The sequence below is a fragment of the Balaenoptera musculus genome, chromosome 4, assembly GCF_009873245.2.
Source record: "Balaenoptera musculus isolate JJ_BM4_2016_0621 chromosome 4, mBalMus1.pri.v3, whole genome shotgun sequence".
NCBI lineage: Eukaryota > Metazoa > Chordata > Mammalia > Artiodactyla > Balaenopteridae > Balaenoptera > Balaenoptera musculus.
Genome location: NC_045788.1, coordinates 35,262,362 through 35,286,943, shown reverse-complemented (window position 1 = coordinate 35,286,943; position 24,582 = coordinate 35,262,362). Strand labels below are relative to the sequence as shown.

At 40.1% G+C, this 24,582-nt stretch overlaps 1 protein-coding gene across 2 annotated transcripts in view; it reads left to right on the top strand.

Moving 5' to 3' along the window:
• The window catches only part of PLCH1 (phospholipase C eta 1), a 235,018-nt gene that overhangs the window by 185,557 nt on the left and 24,879 nt on the right, over positions 1-24,582 (top strand). For both annotated transcript variants that reach the window (XM_036851808.1, XM_036851807.1), the window contains 2 exons: positions 17,154-17,315; positions 23,171-23,242. In XM_036851808.1, coding sequence (XP_036707703.1) covers positions 17,154-17,315; positions 23,171-23,242 — 234 coding nt within the window. The remainder of the gene's footprint in view (positions 1-17,153; positions 17,316-23,170; positions 23,243-24,582) is intronic.

The following is a 24,582-nucleotide window of genomic DNA, read 5'->3' as shown; positions in this document are numbered from 1 at the left end:
TTTCAACCACAGCACAGTAATCTAACAGATTTGATTCAGTGGGGCCAGCTCACCATTATTCATCTTTAAGGGGTCCTCTAATGTCAGTGTGCCTTACAGACTTTCCACCCCCATAGTTCAACCTCACTGATTATTTGCCTCTTCTGCCGAGCTATTCAGTATCTTTTTCCTTGCACTCTCTGAATCTGGGTTCAGCCAGCTTCTTAGGCACAAATATCAAGCTGTCTGTCTCCTACATGAAGCTCATCCCGTGAACACCAAGCCTTCCAACAAGTTTAAACAAGCCCTAGTAGAGTAACATGTAACCACTTTTTGTGTTATGTTAGTACCCTAAAACCATTATTCACTCTGCATGTCTCACACTAAACACTTTAATAGTTTCCTCCCTCCCTACTACCTTAGATTGACCTTCTTTCCTAAGTTATTCATTTTATGATTTGAGCCATTTTAACGGCGATTATGAATCTTGTTGTTTTAAGACTTGTCAGCGCTCATGGAAAGGATGAGTTACCTCATGATGTTGTGAGGTCCTGTTCCTCGGTAAACACCCACGTGCCGGGCATGCTGTTGCATCCTGGTGACAAGGGGTGAGGAGTGGAAGGTGAGCTGAAGATTCCAGTTGTTTTCTAGCATATGATACAATTTCTTCCTCCCTGCCCTGCCAGAGAGTTAAGGTAATGAACATTTAAGGTCTAATGTACTGTATTTATTATCGATATGTGTATGTATATATTTCCCTTATATTTCAAAGTTATTATCTTCTGAGAATTATTGCTGAGAACTCAACTATCCCTGTTGTTTTTTTAAATTAATTTTTATTGGAGTGTAGTTGATTTACAGTGTTGTGTCAGTTTCTGCTGTATAGCAAGGTGAATCAGCTATACATATACATATATCCACTCTTTTTTAGATTCTTTTCCCATATAGGTCATTACAGAGTACTGAGTAGAGTTCTCTGTGCTATACAGTAGGTTCTTACTAGTTATCTGTTTTATATATAGTAGTGTGTCTATGTCGATCCCAATCTCCCAATTTATCCCTCCCTCTTTCCCCCTTGGTAACCATAAGTTTGTTTTCTACAACTATTTCTTGTTGGTAATACGTCTTTCCTTTCTATTCTAGCTGTTCTGTGACTTCACTATTAAATGACTAGGAGTAGGTTTATTTTTCTTAGCACTCAGTATTCACTTCCTACTGGAGAACTCATGTTTTCTTTCATTCTAGAAAATTCTCAACAGTTTTTTTCTTCAAATATGTTTTTATGCCATTTCATCAGTCTTCTTTTTCTGGAAATACTATTAGATTTAGGTTAGAATCTTAGTTTATTTTCTATATCTCTTAATTCTTTAATGTTTTCTTTATGTCTCTGCTGATTCTGGGTACTATATATTTACAGTATTATTTTCCAATTCATTAATTATCTCTTTGACTACGTCTGGTCTAGAGTTTATCCCAGCTATTCTTTTAATTTCAATGACTATATACTTGATTTACAAAATTTTTATTGTTTTTTTTTTTTTTCATAGACACCTGTTCTTATTTTACTGTTTGGCTTCTTAGTTTCTTGTTCTTTTTATGGAGCTATTTCTTTATATCTTTGAGCATCTAAACATATTTATTTCAAAGTGAAAGAGTAAGTCTCCTTTCCATGTGTTGATGTTTTTAGCCCTCCCTCTTAGCATTAGTTTTTCCACATGGGTTTTAGAATTTTGGGTTGAATATTCAGTTTTGAGTGGAATTTTTTTTCCCCTTCCATTCTCCTTCTTTCTGTATTTAACCTTCTTATCTAGTGGTTTTGTGATTGCTTCTACTTGAACACTAAGCACCCCTCACCCCCATGGTGCCCACACATATACACACAGCCCACATGTGCCCCTAGTTCCTAACCAGACCTTACATTGATTGAGAGTTCTCTGACACTGGAGATGTTGAAGATATTACCCATTCAGTCACCAAGCAAACCAGCACTTTGGTTGTCTTCTTATTCTTCCCTCTTTTGATATTAAATTTTGAATCTTCCTCACAGTAGTTTTTTCGGTTTTTTTTTTTTTTTAATGTTTCCTATTATAAGCGAGGATCCCATTCCAGCTTTCTTCACCACCTTGGTTTCATGTTGAGAGACCAGCTCTAATCTCCCACAGCATGTGGAGCACTTTTAGTTTCTATTGTACTATAAGATATAAATTCTTGGCCACCTTTGCCCACTGTGAATGTGGAGCTCAGCTACATTTATGATCTGCAGTGATCTTGTTTATTTTATTTCGACCAAGATTATGACTTTTCTCTTTGTTAGTTCTTCTGTCATTGGAGCAGTGGGGGACTTCAAAGCATGAATGTACACTGTCATATATAAACCCACATGTATGTACAGATGCACAAACCCAGACTTGCATTCATTTTGGACAGTATTTTTTTGTTTTTTCTTAATGTATATGAAGAATGGTTGCTCTAATAACATTTAAAAATGTATGCTTAACAGCTCTGAAGAAACATTACCTTTTGCTATTTTTCTGACATTGTACTATTATTTTTTTATACCTGAGCTAAAATCAGCTTTTAATATGAACCACTTGTTGAACCCTTATTAGCACCAGCACTATGCTAAGGACTTTATACTTTTAGAATTTCATTTTATTCCTATAGCCATGGGGATGGGGTTGAAACTATCATTTCTAATGTTTTACAGATTAGGAAAATGGGGTTGTGATAGATAAAGTAATTAATCTAGTGATTAATTTAGAGGAGGAAAATTATACGGGCCATCCTTGCTCTCAAGCATGATATTTTGTATGACCTCTCAAATTTATGTCTTTTGGGGAGTTCATCTAGCTGGAGAGACACACTTATCACACTGGCAACAAATAATAACAAACTTGACATATTGTTATGTCATGTGGAATTGACTTAAGAGAATGTGAATTCAGAGGAAAGAGAGCTGAGGGTAGCCTGGAATACCCAGAGTAGGTCAGATGACATACTAGGTAGCAGTCATCAAACACACAGGCTTTGGAGCCTAGGTCAAAGCCTGGCTCTGCCACTCTAGGCCTCAGTTTCTTTATCTTCTAAATAGACATCAAAATAATACGTCAAAATGTTTTTCTGGCTCTCTGACCTGCCTCCCACCTTCATAAGTTGCGTTCACACTCCTGGGAAGGGGTTGTCCCAGTTGGCTCTGAACTGTGGTAGGAGTGTCCTCTCCTAGCTGACATTGACCTCTGACCTGGAGAAGGAGCAGGTCTACAAACCTAGGGAACTCTCATGACCTTGCACAAGTACATTGTGTGACTGGCCATAATATCTTGAAAATCTTGAAGTCATCCATTTTATCTCCTTATCTTCCTGGGGATCTCTACTCTTTAAAAAAGCTATTACTATGTGAAAAAATCTTGAGACAAACAGAAAGAATAAGGGTTCTAAATTCTGATTCTTACTGAGAGCAGCTAAATTAATAGACTCTATATTATAAGAATAAGCAATTTATTTTTAATTTTTATTTTATATTGGAGTATAGTTGATTCACAATGTTGTGTTAGTTTCAGGTGTACTGCAAAGTGATTCATTTCACAGAATTAGAACAAAAATTTTTACAATTTGTATGGAAACGCAAAAGACCCTGAATAGCCAAAGCAATTTTGAGAAAGAAAAACGGAGCTGGAGAAATCAGGCTCCCTGACTTCAGACTATACTACAAAGCTACAGTAATCAAAACAGTATGGTATTGGAACAGAAACAGAAATATAGATCAGTGGAACAGGATAGAAAGTCCAGAGATAAACCTATGCACCTATGGTCACCTAATCTATGACAAAGGAGGCAGAATATACAGTGGAAGAAAGAAAGTCTCTTCAATAAGTGGTACTGGGAAAACTGGACAGCTACATGTAAAAGAATGAAATTAGAACACTCCCTAACACCATACACAAAAATAAACTCAAAATGGATTAAAGATCTAAATGTAAGGCTGGGATACTATAAAACTCTTAGAGGAAAACATAGGCAGAACACTCTCTGACATAAATTGCCTTAAGATATTTTTTGATCCACCTCCTAGAGTAATGAAAATAAAAGCAAAAATAAACAAATGGGACCTAATTAAACTTAAAAGCTTCTGCACAGCAAAGGAAACCATAAACAAAATGAAAAAACCCACAGAATGGGAGAAAATATTTGCAGATGAATTGACCAACAAGGGATTAATCTCCAAAACATACGAAGAGCTCATGCAGCTCAATATCAAAAAAACAACCCAATCAAAAATTGGGCAGAAGATCTAAATAGACACTTCTCCAAAGAAGACCTACAGATGACCAAAAAGCACATGAAAAGATGCTCAACATCACTAATTATTAGAGAAAAGCAAATCAAAACTACAATGAGGTATCACCTCACACCTGTCAGAATGGCCATCATCAAAAAATATACAAACAATAAATGCTGGAGAGGGTGTGGAGAAAAGGGAACCCTCCTGCGCTGTTGCTGGGAATGTAAATTGGTACAATCATTATGGAGAACAGTATGGAGGTTCCTTAAAAAACTAAAAATAGAGCTACCATATGATTCAGTTATACATATACATATATCTATTCTTTTTCAGATTCTTTTCCCTTATAGGCTATTACAGAGTATTGAGTAGAGTTCTCTATGCTATACAGTAGGTCCTTGTAGATTATCTATTTTATATATAGTAGTGCATATGTGTTAATCTCAACCTCCTAATTTATCCCTCCCCCCTACCTTTCCCCTTTGGTAACCCTAAGTTTATTTTCTGTCTGTGAGTCTGTTTCTGTTTTGTCAATAAGTTCATTTGTGTCATTTTTTTAGATTCCACACATAAGTGATGTAAGATATTTGTCTTTCTCTGACTTCACTTAGTATGATAATCTCTAGGTCCACCCATGTTGCTGCAAATGGCATTATTTTGTTCTTTTTTATGGCTGAGTAATATTCTATTGTATTATATATGTACCACATCTTCTTTATCCATTCCTCTGTCGATGGACATTTAGGTTGCTTCCATGTCTTGGCTATTGTAAATAGTGCTGCAATGAACATTGGGGTGCATGTATCTTTTCAAATTATGGTTTTCTCTGGATATATATCCAGGAGTGGGATTGCTGGATCATATGGTAGCTCTATTTTTAGTTTTTTAAGGAACCTCCATACTATTTTGCATAGTGGCTACACCAATTTACATTCCCACCAACAGTGTAGGAGGGTTTCCTTTTCTCCACACCCTCTCCAGCATTTATTGTCTGTACATTTTTTGATGATGGCCATTCTGAATGGTGTGAGGTGATACCTTATTGTAGTTTTGATTTGCATTTCTCTAATAATTAGTGATGTTGAACATCTTTTAACGTGCTTTTTGGCCATCTGTATGTCTTCTTTGGAGAAATGTCTGTTTAGATCTTCTGCCCATTTTTTTTAAATATATTTTTTATTGAATTATAGTTGAATTACAGTGTTGTGTTAATTACTGCTGTACAGCAAAGTGACTCAGTTATACATATATATATATATATATATATATATATATATATATATATATATACACACACACACACACTCTTTTTCATATTTTCCATTATGGTTTATCAGAGGATTTTGAATATAGTTACCTGTGCTCTACAGTAAGACCTTTTTGTTTATTCTATATATTCCAGTTTGCATCTGCTCATCCCAAACTCCCAATCCAACCCTCTTCCACCCCCCTCCCCCTTGGCAACCACCAGTCTGTTCTCTGTGTTCCTGATTCTGTTTCTGTTTCATAGATAGTTTCATATGTGTCATATTTTATGAGTGATATAATATGGTATTTGTCTTTCTCTTTCTGACTTACTTCACTTAGTATGATAATCTTTAGTTGCATCCATGTTGCTGCAAATGGCATTATTTCATTCTTTTTTATGGCTGAGTAGTATTTCACTGTATATATGTACCACATCGTCTTTATCCATTCATCTGTCAATGGACATTTAGGTTGTTTCCATGTCTTGGCTATTGTGAATAGTGCTGCTACGAACATAAGGGTCCATGTATCTTTTTGAATTATAGTTTTGTCTGGATATATGCTCAGGAGTGGGATTGCTGGATCATGTGGTAATTGTATTTTTAGTTTTCAGAGGAACCTCCTTACCATTTTCCACAGTGCTTCTGTCCCTTTTTTGATTGAGGTGTTTGTTTTTTTGATACTGAGCTGCATGAGCTGTTTGTATATTTTAGAGATTAATCTCTTGTCGGTTGCATCGTTTGCAAATATTTTCTTCCATTCTGAAACTAATATAATATAATATAATATTGTAAATCAACTATACTTCAGTTTTACAAAAAGGAATAGTGACTTCTCCTGGTTGGAAATATAAGCCATTCTCATCCTCTGCCATAGTTGTATAAATTTGACTTATTATGTAGTAAAGGAATGAAATCATTATTTAACTGAAGAAAAAAAAGGAAAATGATTATCATAAGGGTTAAGTTAAGTTCATACTCTGTAAAGAACTCAGAACAATGCCTGGCACATAATTTGTACTCAATAAATGTTAGATACGATCAGTAAGAAGAATAGCAGCTGCAGCATGATTATCGCTAATGTAAGTCCTGAGCTGGTCCTTGAGCAGAAGAAAGTGTTTTAAGGGAGCTAAAGGAGCAGGCAGGAGACAGGAGAGGACAGGAGTAAATGCACAGCCTCGGATGGCTGAGAAGCAGCTCCTCTTCAGCCCAAGACACTCAGGTGGCCAGCTTGGAGAGCTCTAAGGCACTCACAAAGGGCAGCTAATACATTATCCTTCCTGTCTGCAACTCTAGCCCAGAGGGGGAAAAAAGACATTTTGGGACAGTGAGATATTCCAGTGTTTTGTTTTTCATTTTTAAAGCAAAGGCCCCAACTTTGGCTGCACATTGGAATGACAGGGAAGCTTTCAAAAATCCCAATGCCCTGGTTCTCGCCCAGAGATCCCATGTAATTGGTCTGGGGTGGGGCCTGGAATTTTGCCACATGCCCCTGGTGATTCCAGTGTGCAGCCCAGGTAGAGCACCACTCTGCATGGTGGTAGAGAGAACCCCTCATTAAGGGGCAGCCCACTCCCAACCCACTCCCTCCCCTTTCCTGCTGCTTCCCAGCCTGGAAGTGGTCAGCCCTCTCTGTTTCCAGTGATCCTTTCATTTCACGCTGGAGACAAAACAAGAATGTGTTTTGTGTTTGACTTATTTATTTGTGGTTGTTATTCCTAGATCATATTTGCTTCTCAGAAATGGGAATTAGGAAGCCTGCTTGTGGCTCAGGTGGAAACTACTCCAGACAATATTGAAGGGCTGCTCTCCCCTCCCCGCCCCACTCCAGCTGCAATATCCTCCCTCTCCCACCGCTCAGGGAACAAAAGAGCAAGATGCATATGGCTTTCAGCTCTGGTCCCTGCTGCAGCTGCACGGCGGCTGACTGTTGCCAGGTTAAGTGTGTCTCAGCTTTCTTTCAGTAGTGCTATTGGGTTCCGGGGCCGAACGATAATATATTAATGAAACCTCAGCCACACATTTATTTATTCTTGTGCTGTAAATCACAGGGAAGAAAAAGATCAACAGGCAGAAATATCGTTCCTTCAGCAACTCCCAGTGTTGAGAGGCTGTGAAGTGAATAATTATAGCCTTTGTGTTAAGCATTCATTATTTCACCAGCACCAGTCGGCCCGGCTTTGTATCTTTAGCCTTGTTTTGCTGTTGCTGAAAGTGTTTGGGCATAACTGCCACGGTTCATTTCCTTGCCGTCTCTGACTCCTCACGTGGCCCTGAGCCAGGCAAGGAAACTGATGCTTACTTATTTGGGGCATTTGTGCGACACCAGGCATGCTAGGTGCTCTTACACGCTTTCTCTTTTGGATCTTTCAACACACGTGCTCCCTGCCAGGCTCTGGGTCACTTGATGAAACGTGTTGGGAGTTTGAGACCTGGACTTCCTTTCTCGGATTCACTTCCTTTTTTAAGAAATTTATTTATTTATTTATTTTCGGCTGCACGGCACGTGGGATCTTAGCTCCCCGACCAGGGATCAAACCCTCGCCCCTAGCATTGGAAGCGTGGAGTCTTACCCACTGGGCCGCCAGGGAAGTCCCTCTTGGATTCACTTCTGACCTTAAGTGAAACCTACTATTGTATATTTTTCTACAGAGGGATTGTGATGCTTTATTTCCCAGATGTCCTGTAGGAATAAAGATTATTTAAAATATGATTAATTTGACTCAGGAATTTATCTTTTTCTGTAACCGTAGAAAAGGGACGACTGCAGCGCTGTATGGTGAAGTAGACACAGAATTTTGAATTGGAAGTCTTAGGTCCCAACTCAGCCACTTCACAGGCATGTGTGTTTGGACAAGGTGTTGAACCTTTCTGCCTCTGCATCATTATGAGTAAAATCTGGTTAGTCTTATGCTGCCTTAAAGGGTCTTGGGTGGTTCAAAGTGTTGTTACGTGACAGCGCTTTGTAAGCCTTAGCACAGCATGTAAAGTCTTAGTTGCTTTCTCTGCGTTTCCCGGTGCTCTTTTCTCCATGTTCATGTAGGTTACTAGTCCTCATAGATACTGCTTTGCTCACGTTTTGCTCATGTTGGAATGCTTTTACCCTACTCTTTGCCAGATTATCAACTCTTATTCATACAACCCATTGTAGAAGGTTGATTTGTGACCAGCGAGAGATATGTCCAAGTCCTGCCATCTGGTACCTATGAGTTTGACCTTATTTGGAAAAAGACTCTTTGTAGATGTAATTAGGTTAAGAATCTTGAGATGAGATCATTCTGAATTAACCGGGTGACCCTTAAAAATCCAATGACAAGTGTCCTTATTTTGTGGGTCCTTATTTTGTCCTTAATTTGCAGCTCATCCTTTATTAATGTTAGGAGTTGGGACAACAGGAGAAGGCCATGCAAAGACAGGCAGAGACAAGAGTTATGTTGCCACAAGCCAAGGCGTGCTTGGTGCCACCATAAACTGGAAGAAGCAAGGAAGGGTTTTCCCCTGAGAGCCTTGGGGAGGCTGAAAGTAGCACTGACAACAGCTTGACTTCATACTTCTGGCCTCTAGAACTGTGAAAAAATAAATATCTCTTCATTTTAAGCTACCAGGTTTGTGGTAACTTATTGTAGCAGCCGCAGGAGCCTAATACACGCCTCTTTTGAGGCTCGGCTCAAGCGTCCTCTGCTCCTGGAAGTCTCTCCTGCATTCCCAAGGCTGGGCGAGCTGCCCCTCCTCTGTGTGCCCATCTGTCACCCTACATGCACCTGTTGTGTAATTATGCACTGATGTGTCTGTCTCCTCTGTGACACTGAGAGTTCTATGACAGTGGGGTTGTACCTTATCAATGTTTTCACCTTGCGTATAACAGCTCAATATATGTTTGTTTTATGCAAAATGCTCTCAAACTCTCTCTCACCTGTATCAACTCCCCCACCAGCACATTGGTCTTAGTGCTCGTAGTGGGAACCAATGTGTCTGGCTTTTCTTCTTTTTTTTTTTTTTTTGGAATTTTTGAATTTTTGAATTTTATTTATTTTTTTACATAGCAAGTTCTTATTAGTTATCCATTTTATACATATAAGTGTATATATGTCAATCCCAATCTCCCAATTCATCACACCACCACCACCCTGCCGCTTTCCCCCTTTGGTGTCCTTACATTTGTTCTCTATATCTGTGTCTCAACTTCTGCCCTGCAAACCGGTTCATCTGTACCATTTTTCTAGGTTCCACATATATGCTTTAATATACGATATTTCTTTTTCTCTTTCTGACTTACTTCACTCTGTATGACAGTCTCTAGATCCATCCACATCTCTACAAATGACTCAATTTCGTTCCTTTTTATGGCTGAGTAATATTCCATTGTATATATGTACCACAGCTTCTTTATCAGGTCGTTTGTCAATAGGCATTTAGGTTGCTTCCATGACCTGGCTATTGTAAATAGTGCTGCAATGAATATTGGGGTGCATGTGTCTTTTTGAATTATGGTTTTCTCTGGGTATATGCCCAGTAGTGGGATTGCTGGGTCATATGGTAATTCTATTTTTAGTTTTTAAAGGAACCTCCATACTGTTCTCCATAGTGGCTGTATCAGTTTACATTCCCACCAACAGTGCAAGAGGGGTCCCTTTTCTCCACACCCTCTCCAGCATTTATTGTTTGTAGATTATCTGATGATGCCCATTCTAACTGGTGTGAGGTGATACCTCATTGTAGTTTTGATTTGCATTTCTCTAATAATTAGTGATGTTGAGCAGCTTTTCATGTGCCTCTTGGCCATCTGTATGTCTTCTTTGGAGAAATGTCTACTTAGGTCTTCTGCCCATTTTTGGATTGAGTTGTTTGTTTTTTTTGCTATTGAGCTGCATGAGCTGTTTATATATTTTGGAGATTAATCCTTTGTCTGTTGATTTGTTTGCAAATATTTTCTCCCATTCTGAGGGTTGTCTTTTCATCTTGTTTGTAGTTTCCTTTGCTTTGCAAAAGCTTTGAAGTTTCATTAGGTCTCATTTGTTTATTTTTGTTTTTATTTCCATTACTCTAAGAGGTGGATCACAAAAGATCTTGCTGTGATTCATGTCAAAGAGTAGTCTTCCTTTGTTTTCCTTTAAGAGTTTTATAGTGTCTGGTCTTACATTTAGGCCTCTAATCCATTTTGAGTTTATTTTTGTGTATGGTGTTAGGGAGTGTTCTAATTTCATTCTTTTACATGTAGCTGTCAAGTTTTCCTAGCACCACTTATTTAAGAGACTGTCTTTTCTTCACCGTATATCCTTGCCTCCTTTGTCATAGATTAGTTGAACATAGGTGTGTGGGCTTATCTCTGGGATTTCTATCCTGTTCCATTGATCTATATTTCTGTTTTTGTGCCAGTACCATATTGTCTTGATTACTGTAGCTTTGTAGTAGAGTCTGAAGTCAGGGAATCTGATTCCTCCAGCTACATTTTTTCCCCTCAAGACTGCTTTGGCTATTCGGGGTCTTTTGTGTCTCCATACAAATTTTAAGATTTTTTGTTCTAGTTCTGTGAAAAATGCCATTGGTAATTTGATAGGGATTGCACTGAATCTGTAGATTGCTTTGGGTAGTATAGTCATTTTCACAATATTGATTCTTCCAATCCAAGAACATGGTATATCTCTCCATCTGTTGGTATCATCTTTAATTTCTTTCATCAGTGTCTTATAGTTTTCTGCATACAGGTCTTTTGTCTCCCTAGGTAGGCTTATTCCTAGGTATTTTATTCTTTTTGTTGCAGTGGTAAATGGGAGTGTTTCCTTAATTTTTCTTTCAGATTTTCCATCATTAGTGTATAGGAATGCAAGAGATTTCTGTGCATTAATTTTGTATCCTGCAACTTTACCAAATTCATTGATTAGCTGCAGTAGTTTTCTGGTGACATCTTTAGGATTCTCTACGTATAGTATCATGGCATCTGCAAACAGTGACAGTTTTACTTCTTCTTTTCCAATTTGTATTCCATTTATTTCTTTTTCTTCTCTGATTGCCATGGCTAAGACTTCCAAAACTATGTTGAATAACAGTGGTGAGAGTGGACATCCTTGTCTTCTTCCTGATCTTAGAGGAAATGCTTTCAGTTTTTCACCATTAAGAATGATGTTTGCTGTGGGTTTGTCATATATGGCCTTTACTGTGTCCAGGTAGGTTCCCTCTATGCCCACTTTCTGGAGAGTTTTTATCATAAATGGGTGTTGATTTTGTCAAAAGCTTTTTCTGCATCTATTGAGATGATGACATGGTTTTTATTCTTCAATTTGTTAATATGGTGTATCACTTTGACTGACTTGCATATATTGAAGAATCCTTGCATCCCTGGGATAAATCCCACTTGATCATGGTGTATGATCCTTTTGATGTGTTGTTGGATTCTGTCTGCTAGGATTTTGTTGAGGATTTTTGCATGTATATTCATCGGTGATATTGGTCTGTAATTTTCTTTTTTTGTAGTATCTTTGTCTGGTTTTGGTATCAGGGTGATGGTGGCCTCATAGAATGAGTTTGGGAGTGTTCCTTCCTCTGCAATTTCTTGGAAGAGTTTGAGAAGGATGGGTGTTAGCTCTTCTCTAAATGTTTGATAGAATTCCCCTCTGAAGCCATCTGGTCCTGGACTTAATGTTTGTTGGAAGATTTTTAATCACAGTTTCAATTTCATTACTTGTGATTGGTCTGTTCATATTTTCTGTTTCTTCCTGGTTCAGCCTTGGAAGGTTATACCTTTCCATGAATTTGTCCATTTCTTCCAGGTTGTCCATTTTATTGGCATAGAGTTGCTTGTAGTAGTCTCCTAGGATGCTTTGTATTTCTGCCGTGTCTGTTGTAACTTCTCATTTTTCATTTCTAATTTTATTGATTTGAGTCCTCTTCCTCTTTTTCTTGATGAGTCTGGCTAATGGTTTATCAATTTTGTTTATCTTCTCAAAGAACCAGCTTTTAGTTTTATTGATCTTTGCTATTTTTTTCTTTGTTTCTATTTCATTTATTTCTGCTCTGATCTTTATGATTTCTTTCCTTCGGCTAACTCGGGGTTTTGTTTGTTCTTTTTTCTCTAGTTCCTTTAGGTGTAAGGTTAGATTGTTTATTTGAGATTTTTCTTGTTTCTTGAGGTAGGCTTGTATTGCTATAAACTTCCCTCTTAGAACTGTGTTTGCTGCATCCCATAGGTTTTGGATCATCGTGTTTTCATTGTCATTTGTCTCTAGGTATTTTTTGATTTCCTCTCTGATTTCTTCAGTGATCTCTTGGTTATTTAGTAACGTATTGTTTAACCTCCATGTGTTTGTGTTTTTTACGTTTTTTTCCCTGTAATTGATTTCTAGTCTCATAGCGTTGTGGTCAGAAAAGATGGTTGATATGATTTCAATTTTCTTAAATTTACTGAGGCTTGATTTGTGACCCAAGATGGGATCTATCCTGGAGAATGTTCTGTGCGCACTTGAGAAGAAAGTGTAATCTGCTGTTTTTGGATGGAATGTCCTATAAATATCAATTAAATCTATCTGGTCTATTGTGTCATTTAAAGCTTGTGTTTCCTTATTAATTTTCTATTTGGATGCTCTGTCCATTGGTGTAAGTGAGGTGTTAAAGTTCCCCACTATTATTTTGTTACTGTCAATTTCCTCTCTTATAGCTGTTAGTAGTTGCCTTATGTATTGAGGTGCTCCTATGTTGGGTGCATATATGTTTATAATTGTTATATCTTCTTCTTGGATTGATCCCTTGATCATTATGTAGTGTCCTTCCTTGTCTCTTGTAACATTCTTTATTTTAAAGTCCATTTTATCTGATATGAGTATTGCTACTCCAGCTTTCTTTTGATTTCCATTTGCATGGAATATCTTTTTCCGTCCCGTCACTTTCAGTCTGTATGTGTCTCTAGGTCTGAAGTGGGTCTCTTGTAAACAGCATATATGTGGGTCTTGTTTTTGTATCCATTCAGCAAGCCTGTGTCTTTTGGTTGGAGCATTTAGTCCATTCACACTTCAGGTAATTATCGATATGTATGTTCCTAATACCATTTTTCTTAATTGTTTTGGGTTTGTTTTTGTAGGTCCTTTTCTTCTCTTGTGTTTCCCACTTTGAGAAGTTCCTTTAGCATTTGTTGTAGAGCTGGTTTGGTGGTGCTGAATTCTCTTAGCTTTTGCTTGTCTGTAAAGCTTTTGATTTCTCCATCAAATCTGAATGAGGTCCTTGCCAGCTAGAGTAATCCTGGTGGTAGGTTCTTCCCTTTCATCACTTTAAATATGTCATGCCACTCCCTTCTGGCTTGTGGACTTAATGCTGGGAAATCAGCTGTTAACCTTCTGGGAGTTCCCTTGTATGTTATTTATTGCTTTTCCTTTGTTGCTTTCAACAATTTTTCTTTCTCTTTAGGTTTTGCCAGTTTGATTATTATGTGTCTCGGCGTGTTTCTCCTTGGGTTTTTCCTGTATGGGACTCTCTGGACTTCCTGGACTTGGGTGGCTATTTCCTTTCCCATGTTAGGGAAGTTTTCGACTATAATCTCTTCACATATTTTCTCTGGTCCTTTCTCTCTCTCTTCTCCTGGGACCCCTATAATGCGAATGTTGTTGCCTTTAATGTTGTCCCAGAGGTCTCTTAGTCTGTCTTCATTTCTTTTCATTCTTTTTTCTTTATTCTTTTCCGCAACAGTGAATTCCACCATTCTGTCTTCCAGGTCACTTATCCGTTCTTCTGCCTCAGTTATTCTGCTATTGATTCCTTCTAGTGTAGTTTTCATTTCATTTATTGTATTGTTCATCTCTGTTTGTTTGTTCTTTAATTCTTCTGGGTCTTTGTTAAACATTTCTTTCATCTTCTCGATCTTTGCCTCCATTCTTTTTCTGAGGTCCTGGATCATCTTCACTATCATTATTCTGAATTCTTTTTCTAGAAGGTTGCCTATCTCCACTTCATTTAGTTGTTTTTCTGGGGTTTTATCTTGTTCCTTCATCTGGTACATAGCCCTCTGTCTTTTCATCTTGTCTGTCTTTCTGTGAATGTGGTTTTTGTTCCTCAGGCTGCAGGATTGTAGTTCTTCTTGCTTCTGCTGTCTGCCCTCTGGTGGATGAGGCTATCTAAGAGGCTTGTGCAAGTTTCCTGATGGGAGGGACGGGTGGTGGGTAGAGTTGGCTGTTGCTCTGGTGGGCAGAGCTCAGTAAAACTTTAATCCACTTATCTGCTGATGGGTGGGGCTGGGTTCCCTCCCTGTTGGTTGTTTGGCCTGAGGCGACCCAACACTGGAGCCTACCCGGGCTCTTTGGTGGGGCTAATGGTGGACTCTGGGAGGGCTCATGCCAAGGAGTACTTCCCAGAACTTCTGCTGCCAGTTTCCTTGTCCTCACGGTGAGACAGAGCCACCCCCTGCCTCTGCAGGAGACCCTCCAACACTAGCAGGTAGGTCTGGTTCAGTTTCCTATGGGGTCACTGCTCCTTCTGCTGGGTCCCGATGCGCACCCTACTTTGTGTGTGCCCTCCAAGAGTGGAGTCTCTGTTTCCCCCAGTCCTGTTGAAGTCCTGCAATCAAATCCTGCTAGCCTTCTACGTCTGATTCTCTAAGAATTCCTCCTCCCATTGCCGGACCGCCAGGTTGGGAAGCCTGACGTGGGGCTCAGAACCTTCACTCCAGTGGGTGGACTTCTGTGGTATAAGTGTTCTCCAGTTTGTGAGTCACCCACCCAGAAGTTATGGGAGTTGATTTTATTGTGATTGCACCCCTCCTACTGTCTCACTGTGGCTTCTCCTTTGTCTTGGATGTGGGGTATCATTTTTGGTGAGTTCCAGTGTCTTCCTGTCGATGATTGTTCAGCAGTTAGTTGTGATTCCAGTGCTCTCTGCTCTCGCAAGAGAGAGTGAGAGCACGTCCTTCTACTCCGCCATCTTGAACCAATCCTCACGTCTGGCTTTTCATTTGTAAGGTACCTTTTCTCTTTCTGTACATGCTGCCTGGTTACTGTTATTTCTAAAATGCAACTCAGACACTTATCTACCCAGAGACACTCAGTGACTCCACACCTCTTGACTTCTTGCTTTCAGGCATCTCCACAACCTGTTCCCAAAGTACTTTTCCAACTTTATCTGCCACTACCCCCCTTCATGAACTTCTGCTCCAGGAGAACGAATCTGTTCCTATGTTTATAAAACACGCTTTGGTAATGTAAAACCTTTGCTAGACTGATGGATGACATCTCTTCATCACTCTTGAAGTTTTAGTTACCATACAGAGTCCCCCCTGTTCTTTGAGGTCTTTCTGGTCACTCAGGCAGGAATGCTGTGTTCCTTCTCAGAACCTCTGTTGTGCAGGTCATTTGTGGTTTTGCAGGCAGCTGTGAGGACCTTGGTAGGATATTTAGGAACGTGCCCTTGTTAGCCTAATGGGATCTTTGCTCCTGATGTCAAAGGCCAGCTCTTTTCCACCTCTGCATCTCCTGCAGGACCTGAGGGCCTCCAGTGAAGTGGAGTGCCTCATTCACTGGGTATATTAAAGATATTCATGCATGTGATATTAATACAGGGAAATTCAATAACCTATTCTGATGTAGCTTTTTTTTTTTCCAATTTCCCTTTGTGTTTATATTGCTTTGCTCTTATAAGATTTTGTGAAAATGAATGCATTACTGAAAAACTGCCCATTCTCTTGTTTAAATATAACGGCCACTTAGTAACAAATTTGCAAGTGGAAAAATGGGTCTTAAACTTTTGCTGAGGACTAGGGGCATTGTTCTGGGGGAGGAGTGCCCCTTCCTTGCCTTTGGGTGGGTTGGCCTTTGGCAAGTGGCTGAAGAGTTTATGGAAGGGTGTTGGACATAGGGGGAGGGGGAGGGAGTTGAGAAGGAGAGAAGCAGTGAACAGAGCCTGGGCCATTGGTTTCAGGTAGAACAAGGGGGCCAAAAACCTGCACTAAGCAGACTTCTAGGAAATCTGGGTCCCTTGATCACTTAAACATTGTGTAAATTACCCCCTGGACACGGGCAGAGCTTTGTTATCCAAAACACTTGAAATTAGTTGTGATCTTAAGGTAATTACAGTGCTGGGTCTCGGCACAGGTCAGTAGTGAATTCCCTCCAATTACATAGTGGGGCAGAGATAGGAAAGAAATTTTATCTCAGAATAATCCTCCTTTCCAAAGATTTCCATAGCACTTTTTTCCCTTCAGTGAAGGAAGTGATTTGTTTTAAATAGCATATTCTTGTTCAAATTTCCCTATGTACGTACAGAAAACTTATTCTCCCAAAACTTTCCCTGGCCTTCCCTCTAGTGAAAGTGTAAAGTAGTGTGGGGAGAAGGACTTAGGAGCCCTGAGTTGGAATCCTGCCTCAGTTCTTTGCTAGCTTTGTAACCTTGATCAACTTATTTCTCTAAACATCAGATTCTGTGTCTCTGAAATGGGAATGATAATAAGACTATAGGGTTGTAAAAGGTTGAATGCAGTCATAGTCATCATTATTTTATGGGATTGGTGGAGGGCTGGTGGGAGAAGGACAAAAAATAGTACAATAAGCTTAACTTCTTACAGGTAATTGAGAGAGAAATTATAGCAGCAATGTTGGCTTGAGTGAAGGCTGTGTTCTAAGTGATTCTGTGTTCCTTAAGGGAAATTATTTCCACTGTTTAATTCTTCGCAGAATAACGGGACCACTGAGCATCAGGTGGAATCTTTCATAAGGAAAAAACTGGAGTCGCTGTTAAAAGAATCTCAAATTCGAGACAAGGAAGATCCTGATAGTTTCACAGTGAGGGCACTACTGAAGGCCACGCATGAAGGCTTAAATGCACACCTGAAGCAGGTATACATTTCCCTCTTGTACTTGTCCTTCAACAGGAAAAAGAAAGCACCTCATGCTTTGTTTCTGATCATTTGTCATTTGTGGAAGGCTTCTCCAGTTTCTTCCATTTCTATCCTCATATTGCTGGAAAAATGAGAATCTCCTCCTGCAAAATGGAGAGAAATAGTGAATAATAGACTAAAGTGCATGGGTGGGTGTAGAAATGATTCGTATACTCCTTCACTGGGACCCTCAGGACAAAGCCCAGTGCCCCTGCATTCACCTTCCCCACTTGTGCTCAGGTGAGGGTGGGACTCATTCAGGCGGCCTCCATGCCCTGTTGATCACACCTTCTGAATGTGTGTGTCTGTCCACTTCTTCTCCACGGCTGTGTCCTAATTCAGGCCAATGTTAACTCTCACTTAGACTTCTCTTGCCCTCTTTAAATCTAACCTTCACTCTGAAATCAGCATGACATTTTAAAAATGCAAATCTGATCATGTCACTCCACTGTTCAAAATTTTTCAGTGGCTTCCTATTACGCTTGGGATAAATTACAAACTAACTGGGCTTTCAAGGAACTACATAATTCCATCCTTGCCTACCTCTCCTGTCTCAGATCTCCCCATTTTCCCTGTTCACACCACCACCCACGATGTCACACCAGCCACAGCCATCTAAATGCCATGGTCTTCCTCACGTTCCATTTCCTCTGCCTGGAACACTCCATTTCCACATCTACTCTGGCTAACTCCTACTTAGGCTTTTAAATTCCAGCATCAATGTGGTATTCTAAATGAGTCCTGCCTTGACCCCTAGGTTAGGTTAGCTACCCCTTTTATATTGTTGATGTTAGCCTGTTGTATCTTCTTTTTCAAGAAGTTTTTTTTTTTCCTACTCATTTGCAATTATTTGTTCAATATCTGTCTTCTCAACTAGACTGTAGATTCTATGAAGGCAGGAACCATGTCAGTCTTGATAACCATTGTTTTCCTGACTTGTATAGTGCCTGGGACTTGGTATGACCTTCATATATAGTTGCTGAGTGAATGAATGGTTTGGGCTCTGGCTGAGGTTTTTATTCTGCTTTCTAATAAAAATATCATAAATGGGCAAGGAAGAGGGATAGTGGGTTTACTGATGTTATCATGGCAGGACATTGAGGGCATGTATTCTGGACCAGAGGAGATCCATGTGGTCACTGGCTTAGCTGATAGCAGCCTCCCCTGCTACTCTCGCTTATCCTCCAGGGCTCAGAGCTCCCCAGGCAGAGGGAAGATAATCACTTTTGGATCTGAGCAACCACTCAGCTTTGGTGGTAACTTTCTAGACTCTACAGAAGTTCAGCCATTCAAACGCCTGGCTGTTTCTGAGGTCTGTTTAGTTTCCAAACATAGAAAACCTAATTCAAAATGGCTTAAATAATGAAGAAAGGTGTTGGGTTAGGTAAGTGGCAAGTTCATTTGCAGAGTGGCCTTCAAGGTGGGCTTAGTTCAGAGGCTCAGCAGGGTCATCAAAGACCTGTCTTTCTGTTCTACCTACCACGTGATTAGCTTCATCCCATGTCGGTTCCCCCTCTCCTGGTGGTTGCAGGGTGACTGCCAACAGGCCCCTGAGCTATGTGTTTCTTGGTCCAAGTCCAGAGAGAGTGAGACAGTGTATGTGCCTCATCCAACAAACCAGAGTTTGTGCTGAGCGCCAGTTGGGCATCTTAGCTCATGTACCCACCCCTGAGTTGATCCCCGTGGTGGCCTTGCATATGTGTCCTTCTTGGAACAGTAATTTGGCAAGGACGTAGGATACCATTGGCTTGCTGATGCCAATGAGAACTTACCCCTGGAATTGGCACCAAGGTCTGCCCCTCTGAAAATGCATTCTGCCCCTGCATGCTGGAGGGGCAGAATGGCATGTTGGGAGACAATCAAAATGTCAGTTACAGCATTACTGCCCTTACAGTTTATCATACAATTTTGAATTCTCTTAAACATTTCTATAAATACCAGTAAGCCTCTCCCTTTCCTCCCTGACCCTCCAGCCTCTTAGTTTAAACCACACAAATGTCTGTAAAATCACATTCGGTTAACCCAGCTTGATTTCTGCTTCTTCCCTGGTGAACTCTCTTTGGCTAATCTAGGCCAGTCACTTCCCCTTATGCTTTTGGAGAAGTCTTTGCTCCATCCTAGATCATTCCAACTGGAAAGACAACAGCAGGTCTTGGGGATTTTTGCAGAAACAAATCAAGCCCATCTTTCTTTTTATGGAAGAGATCCTAATGGTAATTTCCCCATCAGGTAAGATGGTAAGGGACTTCAAATTTCAGAGATGTAGTAGGACAAAACTCATCCTCCTTTTTCTTATTTTTTACTCTCCCTTAAACCTGGGTGACTGCAAGAACGTATCAGACTTGCAGAAAGTAAATGGAGCCTGCAACTTTAATAAACTGGACTACGAAGTGTTAAGGTTTTTAACCCTGCTGTTGTGTTGGTTTTTAAAGTATGGTTTTGGTTCAGTGGCAAGCAAAGACAAGTTACTGTTGAGACAAGTCCATCTGCGTCAGATACATATGCACATGTAGAGCCGAGGTTGAGAATGTGCTGTGGGGTTCAGGACAGCTCGTCACTTCACCTCCCTTCCCTCCTGGATCGTCACTCAGCAGTGCAGTCCTCTGTGCTACTGGTGCCAGCTTTTTCCTGGAGATCCCCGAAGTAAAATAAAAATGAAATTCTCATCCTTCACGCTGGAAGAACTTAGTAGAAGGATGCCTGCCTTCTTTAGAGTTCTGAATTCACTTCTTTGTTGACATCCCAGCTACAGCCATCTGGGTAGCCTTAATTATTCCTTCCATGAACTTTTGCACCTCTGCTGCTGTCCCTCTCCCTCCCGTCTCTCGTTTATACCACTCCCATAGCGATATTTCAGAAACATGCATCTGATCACATCACTCTCCTATTTTAAACCATTCAAATGCTCTTCATAGTTTGGAGGATAAAGCTCAAATTGAAAGCTATAGCCCAAAAGATCCTTTCTCCATCATCTGACCCCAGCTCTGATTTGTCCACTAATGTGTGTGTGTACAGTACAAATACACAACCCAACCCCTGCCTTTCTTTGTTTCCTGGAAGGTGCCATGTTCCTGGCACTTGGCCTTTGTGTTTGCTTTTTTCTTGGCCACGGCACACTTCCTCTTCCTCACTTCATGTAGATAATGTCTACCTATCTTCTGGCTTCAGCTTTCGTAACATGTCCCTTTAGAAGTCCTCCTTGATCCTCAAGTCTAGGTAGATGGCCTTCCCGTGTCCTCAGGCAGTACCCTGAACTTTCCCTGTCATAGTCTTATTATAGTGTGCTATGATCATTTGTCTCCATCATAAGAGTGCAAGCCCAGGGAGGACAGAGTCTACATCTCTCTTGCTTGCTGTCTCCCTTGTATTCATGTCGAGTTCCTAGCACAGTGTTTGATCCATGGATTCAATGAAAGATGCAGTGCTGATGCTCAAGGAGAGGTCAAATTGGGGAGAGAGATCTGTGTGCATTCCTCTGGTACATAAAGAAGGAGTGTAGAGTGGGGGAGGGGGAGAAAGCCAGAGAGGAGACAGAACTACACAGAACCCCTGTTTTATCACCAACTAGCTTTGTAACTTTGGGCATATTATCTAACTTCACTATACTTCTGTTTTTCTTATCTGCAAAACTAGGATTTTAATTATACTTATCTCCAGGGATGGTTGTATATATTAAGTGAGAATATATGTAATACACTTAGCATAATCCTTGGGGCATAGCAGGTGCCTATTAAAATGGATGACCTTGTACCTCAACTTGCCTGGGGCAACCTCGCTTTATACCTATTGTCCCAGCGTAATTATTAAAGGTGCCCCATTTCACTCTTTTTTTAAAAAATAAATTTATTTATTTTATTTATTTATTTTTGGCTGCGTTGGGTCTTTGTTGCTGCTAGCGGGCTTTCTCTAGTTGGCGGTGAGCAGGGGCTACTCTTCATTGCGATGTGCAGGCTTCTCATTGCGGTGGCTTCTCTTGTTGCGGAGCACGGGCTCTAGGTGCGCGGGCTTCAGTAGTTGTGGCTCACGGGCTCTAGAGCGTAGGCTCAGTAGTTGTGGCGCATGGGCTTAGTTGCTCCACGGCATGTGGGATCTTCCCAGACCAGGGCTCGAACCTGTGTCCCCTGCATTGGCAGGCGGATTCTTAACGACTGCACCACCAGGGAAGCCCCCATTTCACTCTTAAGAGTCCTGTTTTGGACAATAGATGACACGGTCTCCCTACTAATAGATGAGCTACTAGAACTGGAGAGGAACTCAGAGGTTAATTGGTCCATTCCTCCCCCATGTCACAGATAAGAGAACTGAGGTCAAGAGGTGGGTGTTTGCCCCAGAGGAGCAAGTCTTTAGCACAGAGTGGGTGCTAGAATCTCCTATGTTTTGCTTCACCTATTAATCCCTCTCCTTCCATCTGATTCTGAGTCCCAGGGTATTTCTTATGTGTTCAGCTTCTGTTTCCCATCAATGTATTGATGTATATAATTTCCTGCTTAGACTTAAATCCATCAGAAAGACTCTCATTCACCTTAAAACACCCTTTCAATTCTCTGTTCTTCAGACTGAATAAGCCTAGTTCTGTAAAACTTTTCTAATAGGTTAAAAATAATATTTTAAATCACCTTAAAAAAAAAAAAGAGATGGGGGACCTGTGGCTACATTGGTGGCAGAACTGGGTCTCCTAACTTGAAGAGCAGTGTTACTTCTATGACCATATCTTACTACTTTCTTAATTCTAGGGATTTTGAATAGTTAATGATCAGCTTTAATTGATCTGCAAAGGCAGTCAATATATATAAACCAGTCAACTAAAATTACCCTGTAAACCTGCCACCCACCCTCCTCCAGTATTTTCTGAACTGCCTTTTCCCCAACCCAGTTCTCACTGTTCCCCCTCCCCATCCCGCACTGCATCTTTGATTAGTTTCTATGGATATATGTAGATGCCCTCCCTGACCTTTTGATTTTGGGTGGTTTTGCTCACCTACATTTATTCCATTTATGAGATTATCTCTGTTCAGCTGAAAGTCCTGGGAGGGCGGGGCCTATTGGTCTCCTCTTACATCATGTAATTAGCAGTGAATCACCTAATACATATTTTTAGGGATGACAATTGGAAAAGAGTCTAAACCCTTTTAGCAGAGTGGTCCTTCTGTCCCCTAGAGTAAAGAGATCTCTAGCCTGAAAATTAATTCTCATGAGGAGGAATTCAGAATCTACAATACATCTTTCCTGTGCTCACCACAGAGGGAATGATTTTAATGAACAGATAAGCTCTGTTGCAGTTTACTTAAAGAAAAACAATCTTATTGCCTCATAGATATACTTGGATTTTATTTATTTTTAATGCTTCCAAATTCTAAATAGTAATTAAGTGATCAGTCTGATTAGTTTTTTTTAGTCAACTGAATTGGCTGTTAATGACTTTTGGCCATCTTTCAAAATTAAATCTACTTTTAACTGAAGATGATTTATTCCCCCTCAGGGCATTCAAAAGAATACATCCTGTGCTGTAGAGAGCCTTGTGAACAGGCATTAGAGAGGCCTGCATGCCTGGGCATTACTGAGAGGTCCTTGACCCCAGCTTTGGGGAGCTGTTGGCAGCTGCCGTCTCCTGGTGGTGCCCAGGTCTCTCTGTGCAGTGTCCCCCCTGTCTCAAGGCAGACACAGCCACCTTCAGGGAAGTGGAGGGTAGAGCAGGACCTGCTGGCTGCCCACCTGGAGATGGAAGGAGAGAGGGACTCCATGCCCTTCCACCAGAACTAAGGAAAAAACAAAAGCGAAGAAGAAAAATAGTCATGTTATGCTTTATTTACTCAGCATCCAGATGTGAAGGAAAGTGGAAAGAAAACACATGGACGATCCCTCATGACCAACTTCGGAAAACATAAGGTACGAATTAAGAAAGATAAGTGTGCATAATTCAGGTAATTTAAAGAGTCTAGAAGGTGACAGGAGACTATCATCATGACCATGGAATAACTGCAGATTTCTCAAAGAGGACCCCAGAAAAGGAAAAAGTTGATAATTAAACTATTTTAAAATTTAAGAACTTCTGTTCATCAGAAGTATCAAAGAGCAAATAGCATACTGGGAAAGAATATTTTCAATATTCTATACAAGTCCACAAAGGATTTCTTTCCTGAATATATAAAGAATTCCTATAAATCAATTTAAAAAGCACACTAATTTTTAAAAAACAAGCAAAAGGCTTAAATGAACTTCACAACAGAAGATATCCAAGTGGCTAATATGGAAAAGGTTCTCCCCCTAATCAGTCCTCTGGGAAATGCAAACTAAAATGATGATGAGATTCCATGTATACCCACCACAAACAGCAAACATAAAGAGATTGACAACACCATGTGTTAGTGAGGATGCTGGGCAACTTGAACTCTCATCAACTGCTAATGGGAACCTGCCTTTGTGCAGCTACTTCCACACACTGTTTCCCAGTACCAACTAAAGCCACTCTGTGTTCCATAGAGAACTCTATCAGTTCCATTGTTAGGTGTGTGTCATGAGACTGAAACAACAATATTTACAGGGGCATTAGTTGCAGTAGTACAAATGGGAGACAGTTCAAACGTCCATCAGCATTAGAAAGAATAAAAATTGTGGCGTATTCACATAAGGGAATATTTATCAGCAATGAGAATGACAAAACTACAACTACATGCAATAGTGTGATCTTCGTAAACATGACATTGAGCAAAAGAAGCCAGACCCAAGAGAGTACATACAGTTTGAGTCCATTTATATGAAGCTCAAAAACAGGCAAAAAAAAATCTATGGGATAAAAGTCAGGATAGTAGTTACCTTTGGGGAGAAGGTGATGACCAAACGGGAGAATCTGAAGGCTTTGGAGCAGATAATATTCCATTTCCTCATTTGGGTGGTTTCACTTTGTGGAAAGCCATCATGCTGTACACTTATGATTCTTGTGCTTTTCTAAGTGTATGCTTTACCTTCAATAAAAAGGTAAAACATGTTAAACAAGAAGTCAATTATTGAGTGATGAACTTTATGCATGAGGTTTCTCCAAGGCCATTTCTTGTACTTTAATGAATGTTGTATCTGGAATTTCCTGCCCCATCAATAGGATAATTTATTAAAAGGTTGGACAAAATAGTCATAATAAACTGAAAACAACCAAAATGTTCTCCCATAAAGACTGCTTAAGTAAATCATGATTCATTCACACAACGGACAACAATTATGCAGCCATTAAA